Here is an 11,630-nt window from a genome sequence, read left to right on the forward strand (position 1 = left end):
GAGCTCATGTAGATTATGACTGTCTTGTTATAGTGTAGAGTATTGTTCTCCTTTGAGTTGAAACATGTAGTAGGAAATTAACATCCATGTTGGCACTCCTGACTGTTTAATTAGAGTTGCATGATAAGCTCATGCAGAGAGTGAAGCAATAGCAAAACAGGAAGAAAGATAGAGCAGTATATCTCCTACCTGTGGCAGAGTATGAATGCCAACCAGTGTAGCTCTTTTAGCAATATTTAGTAATGCATAATTACAGTCTGGCATTGTTATTTTTGTGTTTGACATGAATGCCAATATAAATTTTGAGTATTAAAAGATGTTGATGGTGCATCATGTTTTTGGAGTTTCAATAATCATTACTTTTAAACTTCAACTAAGTACGTGTAGTAGATCTGCTAACTGGCAAACCTTAATATGGCTATAGAGAAATGGAGATGTACATGTACTGCTTTATTCTGGTCGCTCTCTTTGCAGGTGCTACTCTTCATTGTTTATTGTAATATTCTTCTTCCTCTTCCTTTTCCTGCTATATCAATCTATATAAGGCAGCTATATCTTCACTAGACATCAGCAACCTTGCCCATCTGGCTAGGTTGTAAACTCTTGTTATATATTTAAGAGTATTGGCCATTGGAAGAGCATATAATATGTTCTCCCAGGCTTACAACAATGCAAATTGCTTGCTTGGAAAGCCAGACCCTCAAACTGGGACCTTCTCAATGGTGCAAGATTTCGGCTCGCTTGATGCAAATTCAGGACTAGGTCCTAGCTATCAATTCTCAATAGGATTCAGCACACTTGCTACACTCAATGGTGGGAACAGCACAGGGATGGGCTGTGGATTTGCTCTCAAATGTGGCAGCTACAGTGCCAGTTCAGGCACCATTACACTCAATGGTGGAGATTCGTACAAAGTCCTTTTTGCAGGGTCTGGCAAATGGGTCCTTAGCCACAAAGCACAAGATATCACTGTCGAAGGAAATGGTGTGAATGAGGCTTACATTTATCATAAGAACGGCGATGTTGAGTACTTAAAGTCTGACTTTGACACAGGCAATACTGATATGTATCTCTCCCGCTATACAAAAGCTGATGGTCGATACCTTGATTTCTTTTATATGTACCAGACTAGCTACTACCGTTTAGTTGAAGTTAGGGACAGTGACAATCAACTCGCTACCATTACTTATGATGATAATAATAACATGACTAAAGTCACTGTCTATCCATCGTCCTCAACCGAAAAGCAGGAATACACTCTCAATTTCAATGCTGATGGTACACTGTGGGCCCTTGAGACACCTACAGGCACTATCAATATTGAATACAAACCAATCCAGGAGTACAAATCAGGCCTTTTCATGTACCCAATCTCTAAAATCACATACCCCACTGGTGCCATCGAAGAAGCAGAGTATGTTGATAATGCAATGGCATTGCCTCCAGATGCTCAAATCGGTTTTATGCCTGCGCTCTCGTACTACACAAAAACCCTTGCAAGCAATCAGCCAGCTATTACAACAAATTACACTTATGATCCTGACTTCAACTACTGGGGGAACAACTCTGGTATGAGCTGGACTGATAATTATGACGGGCTCTTTAATTTAACATGGGCGTATCGTTACTCATCAACAGCTACCTGTGGATCCAAGAAGACCGTTACTACTTACAACAAGTTTCATCAGACCGTTGAAACCGTTGAGACTAATGGGAATGAGAATGTCACCAAGACAACCACTTATGGTTACTATTGCGATGAGGATGCTGTACTGGATGACCAGGAGACCCGGTACGAGTTGCAAAAATCAAAGACATTGGTAGTCCAGGATGCAACGGGAAAAACAAAGACATTCACCCAAACAACAGATTACGATGAATATGCCAATCTTTGTTGTCAAGTGGAACCAAACGAAACCAGTACAGTCTATGAGTACTATGATGCAGGAGGGGAAGATGGTTGTCCAGCCAGTCCAAAAGGATTGGTAGGTTTTAAGAAATCTGAGACCATGAAACCCAATGATGGCACTGCGGGTAAAACAAAAACCTACAGATACAAGGTAATCACAGCAGTTGATGGTGACACTAGCAGATGCATTGTAACCGATACAATGAGCTGCAATGGCAACACGTTTGCTGTTACTTACTATGATAGCAGCAACCCCAAGGCCCAATGTCAGCCAAAGAGTCAAACCATCACTATTGGTGGGAAAGCATCAACAAAGCAATTTGAGTATACATTTGATGCAAATGGCTACACCATAAAGGAGACCATGACAGGATATGATGGCAATTCCTACAGCAATTCCTCTACCTTATCACTATTCAGTGGTAAGACAATGCAAGAAGTAGATCGCACGGGCCTCATTACAAATTATACTTACGGTTCTGATGGGCGAGTATCCAAGATAGTTACCAGTGCCACGACTGATTATGAAAGCTATACTGAGTATGCCTACACGCAAAAACCCAATGGAAACATTGGGACACTCATCACTCAAACAACCAGCACAGGTCAAGTCATGAATATTTATTATGATGGAGATGAGAAAGAGCTCAGCACTGAGAAGCAAGACAGCGGTGGCAATATAAGAAAGTCAAGCGATACATCATACGATGATCAAGGGCGAGTGGTCACAGAGACCAGTTACGATTACAGTATCAGTGAGCAAGAGATTGAGAGCACTTACACTAATAGTGTTACCAAGGTGTACGGCGATTGGGGAGAAATGATTGAGGAACAGCACAATGGAGGAGCCACTGGAATAGATAGGTACACTTTTGATCCGGTTCACTTGCAGAGGAAGCATGAGATTTTGACGTCTAGTAAAGGTACCTCAGTGTCTGGACCTGTACTAACAACCTATGATCTGTTTGGGAATGAGGCACAAATTGATGTACTAACCCTCTCTGGTGGTGTCTACTCTACAACTAAGAAGACATATGATGGCTTTGGTTTATTATCTTCTATAACAACACCAATGTCAGCCACTGCTTCTACTAAATATGATATTTATGAGCGTCCAATTGAAGCTACACATTTTGACGGTACAGTTATATCAATGGAATATCCTGACTTCACTATCAAGCGGCTGACGTCTTCAGTGAAGTTAGCCTCATCTGGTTATGTTTTGGGTCAACATGAATTTGATAGTTTACTCCGTTTGACCAGTCGCACTGTTGGTGATGTTAAGACAAAGTTCAGTTATGAAGGTGCTTATTCTAAACCTTCCCAGTTGGTCAATGGGCTAGGACAAACTGTCCTGTTTGATTATATACCTGCACTGGGCCTGCAGACTGCCAAAGAAGCCACTTTTTCCAAAGAAGTTGCTATTGGAGACTTTAACGATCCCTCGAAGGTCTCGGAGAAGACATTCACCTATGCCAAACCATCCACTTCCGAGGGTTTTCTAGGTCGTCTTGTCTCTGCCTCTTCTCCTGGTAGTCAGCATGCTGTTAAATACACCAGCCAAGGATTTGTTAAATCCTCTACTCAAACAGTGGGGAGTCTCGGGAAAACCCTCACCAACTCTAAAATTACATTCAAAGGAAGGCCTCTCAGTTATTCATTTGATAATCGTTCTCTGGCTGTCTCGTATGATGAATTTGGCCGTATTGTTAGTGAAACAGATGGAGAATTTTCAGTCAATACAGGGTATGATGGTGTGAGTCGTGTAATAAGTGTAACAGTTAAGAAAAGTGGCTCTGTAGTCAGTAAGACTGTTATGACCTATGATGATTATTCTCGTGAAGCATCACGCACTATCACTTGTGGGGGTAAGACAATTGTGATAAATCAGGAATATGACTTGGAAAACAAAGTAACAAAGAGGACAACTACAATTGATTCTTCTTCTACCCTCACTGAAGATTTCACATATGATGTGAAAAAGAGGCTAAGCACATACACAGCCACCACTTCAGTCAGTGCATTGCTACCACGTAATGAATATGGTAAGGCATTCAATTCACAGTCTTTTACATATGATGAGCTGAATAATATCAAGACTCTTATCACAAAGTTTCCAAATAAAGATTCAGACACTGCCACTTACACGTATGATTCATCTAAGAGATTTCAATTGAAGCAAGTAAGTCACTCACTTATCAAAGGGAGCAATGCTTACCCAGGTAAAGTTGCCTTCACTTATGATGCTGCTGGTAATGTCCTTACAGTTGGTGACACCAGTTTGACTTATACTATTTCTGGTCGGATAAGCTCCAAAGGTAGCACCTCTTATACTTATGATGCTTTTGATAGGCTCATTCAGAGTGGTGACACTGCTCGGTACTACTATGGCCTTAAAGTCATTCAAGAAGTCACAGGTTCTGCTGTTAATGATTTCATACTTCATGGCAAAACTGTTGTTGCCCAAGTTTCAGATGGAAAGGCAAAAATATTTGGTCTCAATTCCCAGTCTTCTATTGTTTCAGTGACTGAAGGCTCAACAACAGCTGCTACTACATACGGCCCATTTGGTACTGGGGATAATGGAGTACGTGTTGGTTTTAATGGGGAATTTAAAGATGTTTTTGATCCTAACTTTTATCCACTGGGTAATGGGACACGTAGTTTTATGCCAAGTTTTGGCAGGTTTTCTTCATCTGATACATTATATATGAGCACCAGTGAGATCAATCCTTATGCTTATTGTAATGCTGATCCTGTGAATGCTTTAGATCCTAGTGGCCACAGTTTAGGATGGAATATATTTGGGATGATTGCTGGTATAGCTGGTCTGGCTGGAGCAATTTTTACAGGGGGGTCATCACTTGTTGTAGCTGCTGGAATTATTGGTGGCATTTCTGCTATTGGTTCTGCTGCATTGGGTTTTGCAGCAGATGCTGAGGCTGCTAAAGGTAATGATGACTTATCTGCTACTCTTGGTAATATTTCACTTGGCCTTGGCTTATTTGGAGCTATATTATCCTTTGGTGCTACAGCAGGGTCTGTTGGTAAAGTTGCAAAAGTACGGTCTATGTTCAAAGGAAGAAAAGGTAAATCATTTATGAAGTTTATGGATGACAATGATGCCATCAGTTTTAAGACCAATCACTCTATCAATTTTCGTTCAAAGTCTGGGACAGGTGGTTTCACTGGCTATAAGGAGGTCAAAGTGAGCCCTGATGGTATATTCAGGGGCAAAGAAATCCCGGAATCCAAACTAAGGGCAGGTGGAAAGGTCAGGACAACCCAAGCCCCAATTGTTAAGGCAGACCTTTTCACATCCTCAGGTAATCTGAGGTCTCTTCCAAGCACTTTAAAACAAACTGGATCTCATATGGACATAATTGATTTCACTTGGCAAAATGTCCCTGGCACAATTAGCAGTTTAGTCTCTGCTTTTAGTCCAAGTAGTTCTACTGAAGAACCTACTCCAAGCAGTGATATGTCTGTTGAAGAGGCCCTCATTTCTGCTTATGGTATTCCAACCAACTCTAAATCATTTTATGATGATAGCAGTGATGAGGAGGAGGACAAAGATTGAACTATATAATAAATAAAATCATTATAATAAAATTAGAATCAAATCCAAGTATTTTTGTTAGTTAGATAGTTTTATTTACTTTGGATTTGTTTAGTTATAATATAGGAGTTTCAAAGTATTAGGCCTTTATTTTTTTGATATTATACTTTGAAATGATTTTTGGTTGATTCATTGGTTAAATAAAAATAAACTCTTTCATTTACTTCATGATACTATTACATTGCAGCCAGCAGATTTCTCTCAACCATAATTAATTAGTATGCTGAGTCTTGAAGTGCAGTATGATGGTTGGACTACAGTAGCACTCACAACTTCTGTTACATGTACTTAAAAATTGTCGCTATTTTATTGAAATTTATAATAAATTAATTACAATAAAACAGCACAATATGACAGTATAGATTAATAGTGTATTTTATGTTGCGTGAGATGTGTCAGTTGTCATAATAATCTGTCCATGCTCAGCTCCTAACTTCAAAATTTCATGACTAACTTGAGACAGACTAACCAGTGGCCTATACAATGCACTGTTTCGAGTGACATGAACATATAGGCTACAATATTACCTTAATTTCCCTTCTTCTAGTTTAGCGACAGCACCAGCTAGAATCCCTATTCATTGGAGATTTGAGTCAAAGGAGTTAATATTTAGTAAATTGTAAAACAATGATTCATGCTTTAGCTACTACTAGTTTACTAATATTATTATTACGTAACATGGAGCTAGGAGGATACGTATTAGAGAGACTCCAGACTGGTTCAAACATAAAGTGAATACTACATCCTTAATAAACTTTATCTTGAGCATCAAGCTACAAAGAACAATGATACAATGACACTATAAAAGTACCTTAGACATACTATCTTGTCATAGATGAGTTATTAATACGTGTACATTATTCTACTATTATAGAACTTAGCAAAAGCACTGCCCTTTTAGCTCACAGTACTCTATTACACATACTTGTGATTCAGGGAATGATGTAATCCATTTGGCTTTGAGCATGTTTATTTTTAGCCACTTCCTGGGGAGGTCGTGGGTGGAAGTAGATTTGGTCTTGCATTCATTTTGCACAAGTGTCTCAGTTGATCTTTAACTAACTGTGACATCAAGCCATAATCAACCAATGAATAGCCTGGATGAAGTAGAAGAGAGAGAAGAGAAAAGAATGAGGCAGAAAATGGAAGGAGAGAAGAACTAACATTTATCATTTATGTATTAATTATTTATTGAGCAGCTTATAAAAGATTTTAATCTATAAGATTTAATACCATCAAGAGTGATACCATATAAGTGGTTTTTTCGAAGGTTGCAAATTTCACGAATTTTGCGGATTCCTTCCTGATTCGCGAAAATAAAATCCACAAAAATCTATTTAATACAGTACCCACATGGCACATGTGGTAGAATTTGCAAAATTAAAATCTGCAAATTTGAATTTCAGTAGATTTTGCAAAATATAATTGCCTCAAAAAACCACTTATATGGTACCAAGATGATGGTACTTATGTCTTACTGTAAATGTGCAGTAGTGCACGTATCTAAATCTAGTATTAGACAATAAAATAGCTATAACTTAATATTTATATAGATTTTTGTTTTTTGTGGGTTAGTGCTACAACTGGCATGATTTAGATAGTTGGCAATTGGCATGCTCTTCTATGCTCATGGCTACTACACTGGCAGTAAATCCACCTTAACATTTCTATAAACAAGCAGAGTAACATTATCATCAAATATTCCTCTGCCATTGCACAGGAATATTTTAAACTGGTGTCTATTAGTGATGTTCTTAGTAAATGAGTAACTGAAGATGAAACAGATGGAGTGAATAAAATAAATAACAACAGACAACATGAAATAATTATTGTAGAAAACATCCAAACAGTATAATACAAAATAGTTATTATTACTACTCGCACTATTCATAACCTGTCTCAACTGAAAGTGAAACTAGCAGTAAAGTTGAGAAAAACTTTCTATTTTACAAAACATTAGATATAGTTCATGCATACAAAAATTTAGTAGTTATGATGACTTTAAAAATATTGAGCAACAAGTACTAATGCATAAACCTTATAGTTACAATAAGTGTAATGTATATTTATAAAGCTCAAGTAATTACTTCTGGATACCTATCACAACAAATTTTAACATTAAATGAAAAAAAATCATTATCACAATTATGGTGCTATAAGATTTATAACAGAAATTGAAACAAGTAAATAAAGCTGAGACAAATTTTTAATATACCATTAAAAACATTTTAACATGCTATATAGGCGAGATAAAGGTGGGAATTATACTGGATTTTAGTAACTATTGTGATGTCAGTTATAGCTATTAGTTATATCATATCTAATAAAATGAAACCGGCCCGGTATATCATGTACCGTTATTATCATGAGCAGTTTGTGCAATTATTAGTAATGAGATATCAATTTTTATTACAACTGGTAATATCTAGAAGGTACCACTACTAAACCAGACAAAGTTATGTGTACAATATTAGTAGTTATTGTGATATCAAAATGAGATAATGTACCAGTTAGACAATACCGTATAGCGCTTTAATTTGGCGGAGTTTTATTTTGGCGATTGGCAGTTTGCAAGCAGAATCACCAATATTGAAACTGCCAATCATTAATGCACATGCCCAGTAATGCACGTGTACACAAAAAATCACCAAATTACAAACTGCCCATTACAATTTTACAGCAAAATTGCCAAAATAAAGTGCTATATGGTATCCATATTGCCCACCCTTTAGGCCAGACTGCTGTTAAGTGAGAAAAACTGTACCTCTAACTACAATGACAAGATCGAGTAATAAAAAATGTAACTAGTAGCAAGTGTAGAACTAGATAACCAGAGAGCAAAGATCATTTGATGGTGACCTTATAGCAAAGGTCAATGGGAAGCAACCATGAGCAGCATTGGCCAATCATTCCAACTGAGGTATAAACCCAGCACTAGGCTATGGCTATGGTTAGCTGGGTTACAACATGTACATGTACATGTATCTATGAAAACACACACGCTCACAGAATGACTACTGTAACCTTGCCTATACATTTACACATAATAATGCTAACCTTCACCAATACAGTACATGTATATCTGGTTTGTTTTAAATCAGCCAAACTATTATACTTTTAGTTTTCAGCTCCTAAACAAAAAACATACAAAAAACAATGGGCATATCCTTCAAAAAAAACTGAAATAATGTAGTTGTATTTTTCACAAATAATAAAATTTTGGCCCTAAAACAGAAACAATAAAAGGATTTCATCATTCCAGTAAATGTGTCAATGTTACACAGGAATCAATGGAATAGTGCCAATGGCATACATGTACATGTACAATGTAGCTAATAGACTACCCCAAGCGGCCAAAGATTATATGCTAGTGAGTCTATTGAATGCGACAAGATAAAAAGGAGGCTTATTGGAGTTGTGTTCTGTGAGACAGCAGTCTCAGAATCCATTTAATTGAACTTGACAAAGACAACAGGCCAATTTATTTACCTTAAGGAGACAATTGTTAGCGGGTATTTAATTTAGCGATTTTAAAAAAATCACTAACCTAAGTCAGCGCTAACTTTAATTTCTGATTAAATTATTAATAGTAATATTAAAATGACCAAAACGCTAAATTAAATACCAGCCAAATGTCAGTATAGTGAAAATCACTAAAATAAGTACATGCTAATTATTGTCTCCTTAAGGTACATCTGAAATCATTTTGTTAAATTCTATTAAGCCTGTCTTCTTTCATTACCCTCCAGTCCTACACCACTAAATGGTGCTATAAATATGCCATAAAATAATAAATAATATTAATACCATAAATATGTTGCATGATTACACACTGCATATACCTGCATACAGTGTTCCATTTCTACAAATACACCTACATGTATACATACATGTACATGTAGACTGACCTACATAAGGACTCCTGTTCTCTTTCTCTTTTTACTCAGGAAAGTAACAACACTCTTTAATATCAAAAGACCCAATGAGCAGTCAAGCACTGGAATATAGCCAAGAGTAATAGTTCCTACACGTATGTCTTAGCTTCTTCAATCGTTACACGTTATAGCCAATCTAATATACAAAATATGGACAGAGTATTTAATTTCTGTAAATAACATACCCATCACATGACTCACCTCTAACTATGATGTGCATAAAGATTTCAATAGCTTGCCCCATCAGTCATTTAATTAACTCTGGACAACTTCATCGCCGATTCAATTAGTTTGTTGGAAGAAGTTCATGAATGGTTGGGAAGGGACCAGCTAGTATAATGTACTTCACTATTACAATCACAAAGTATCGGTACCTGATAATATAAAACTCACTTCCATTTATGCTATAAATATGTAATGACAATGGCTAAAGTCTTGATACAACATTTTTTATAATGTAACTGGTACTTCTCCCATATCAACCTATTCAATGTACGTCATGTTTGACTCCACCCACAACCATACCCACCCGCACAAGAAAGTGATTTCACTCATAATCCACCCACCTGTCATGATCTAGTAAAACTCTGCTGTATTCCAGTAATATCATTAAATCTTGTGCAGGTTTGACTGAGGAGACTCTCTATAGAAAGAAGAGTACATACAGTAATGTTTATTACATGTAAGTACATGTACCTCTGATCTTTGAAAACAGTAGTTTGTGCGATACCATCACATACAAATGTAAAGATCTGACTTAATTTGCATCACTACATGTAATTCCTAATAATACAATGACAAAAAATAATTGTAATGAATTACTTTTAAAATGCCAATATTTTTGTTTAGGAGTACACAAACAATTATATAAGCTTCTTGAATCTTGACGTGGCAAATCTGGAAATGAAACTAAAGAAGATGAGAGAACAAAATATTTTTATGAAGATGCACATTCAGATTATGCACATAAAATGCTATTGACGCCATACATGTATCTGCAGTAGCAGCCAGTCAGCCACTTTCCTGCTATAAAAATTAGTTTGCTTCATTTGGCTTGTTATAAAAATAGGTGTGGCAGGTTATAAACCAACTGTTCTGCTTAATAAAATTTTAGCGAAAAATCAGTAAAGGTAAAAAGCATTTTACATTGCTACAGCATTTCATGACAATTTCTGATAAAATTAATGTCCATCAAAAGTAAAAGCCAATTTAAACGAAATATTTTTAATTTATGAGTACACTATACATGCATACATGAACGTGTACATGTACCATGGGTTACGGCATGGGCTCCTGGTTACGGTTAGAACTGGGGTCAATTAAGAAACCTCAATCAAAATTACACTCCTTTTGTAAAAATAGACTCAATTAGAATTACAATTACCAGTATGCCATTTTGATATGTTTGTGCATGAAACAGAAATATGGCTTGCTTTCAAAAATGGCAGTTCAGCTGTCATAGAAGCAATAACAAATTGTCAACAGGGTTTCCCACAACTATGCTAAGTGAATGCCAAACACTATACTTCCATTTACATGTACAAGTGTAAGTAATGTTTGAGCTGATTTTTAACTATAACTTTTCAAATTACAGTCATTTTTAAAAAAACAAGCCATTTTCGTTCTTTCTGCAAAGCAAAAAGTACAACACTAAATAATTAGCGGAATTAGAGCATTAAAAAATTTGCTAATAGTTATCATTATTATAATTATTGGAGGATGAACGTAAGTCCTTTTCAGTATGGTTACTTGTAGGATGAGATAAAAAACTCAGAGGTAACTTTCCTACATGTACAAGTAATAGGCAACCTAACCATTGAATAAAATACTTTGCCCAAGTGACAGAAGCTTCTACTCTACTAGCTATTTTAGTGATGGGGAATATATCAACTTTTATCCATACATAATTTTTAAAGATATCGTTTTGGAATCATTATCAAAATTTTGATAAAAACTTCAACCACATTCATTTATTACATAAAATAGCTAATTTTTTAGTGCTAAAAAGAAGCAACTGACAGCTCAACATTAGCTTTAAAAAATCATACCTAAGAACATTTTAAAGGTTGAACTTTCTTGCCATGTACTACAATTATATCTTTGCCCAATCCAAAGCCCAACTCTTGTCTTAACAAACAACAAAATGAAGGTGTGGTTATAGTATTGT

At 36.3% G+C, this 11,630-nt stretch overlaps 1 protein-coding gene and 1 long non-coding RNA gene across 2 annotated transcripts; one reads left to right on the top strand and one right to left on the bottom strand.

Moving 5' to 3' along the window:
* The first annotated feature begins 647 nt into the window (after nt 1–647).
* LOC105312086 (uncharacterized) lies at nt 648–5,489 on the top strand. The gene has a single exon (XM_011404451.1). It carries the CDS (start codon nt 648–650, stop codon nt 5,487–5,489), a length of 4,842 nt encoding a protein of 1,613 aa, XP_011402753.1.
* A 341-nt stretch (nt 5,490–5,830) lies between these two features.
* Nucleotides 5,831–11,402, bottom strand: LOC109580824 (uncharacterized). Its single transcript, XR_002184385.1, has 9 exons — nt 10,286–11,402; nt 10,160–10,246; nt 9,857–10,106; nt 9,665–9,811; nt 9,437–9,599; nt 8,586–8,659; nt 6,454–6,625; nt 6,056–6,301; nt 5,831–6,016 (listed from the first exon to the last, which is right to left on the bottom strand). It is a non-coding gene; the product is annotated as an uncharacterized LOC109580824 (long non-coding RNA).
* Nucleotides 11,403–11,630: the final 228 nt, after the last annotated feature.

This window comes from Amphimedon queenslandica, unplaced genomic scaffold (assembly GCF_000090795.2).
Source record: "Amphimedon queenslandica unplaced genomic scaffold, v1.1 AMPQUscaffold_13474, whole genome shotgun sequence".
NCBI lineage: Eukaryota > Metazoa > Porifera > Demospongiae > Haplosclerida > Niphatidae > Amphimedon > Amphimedon queenslandica.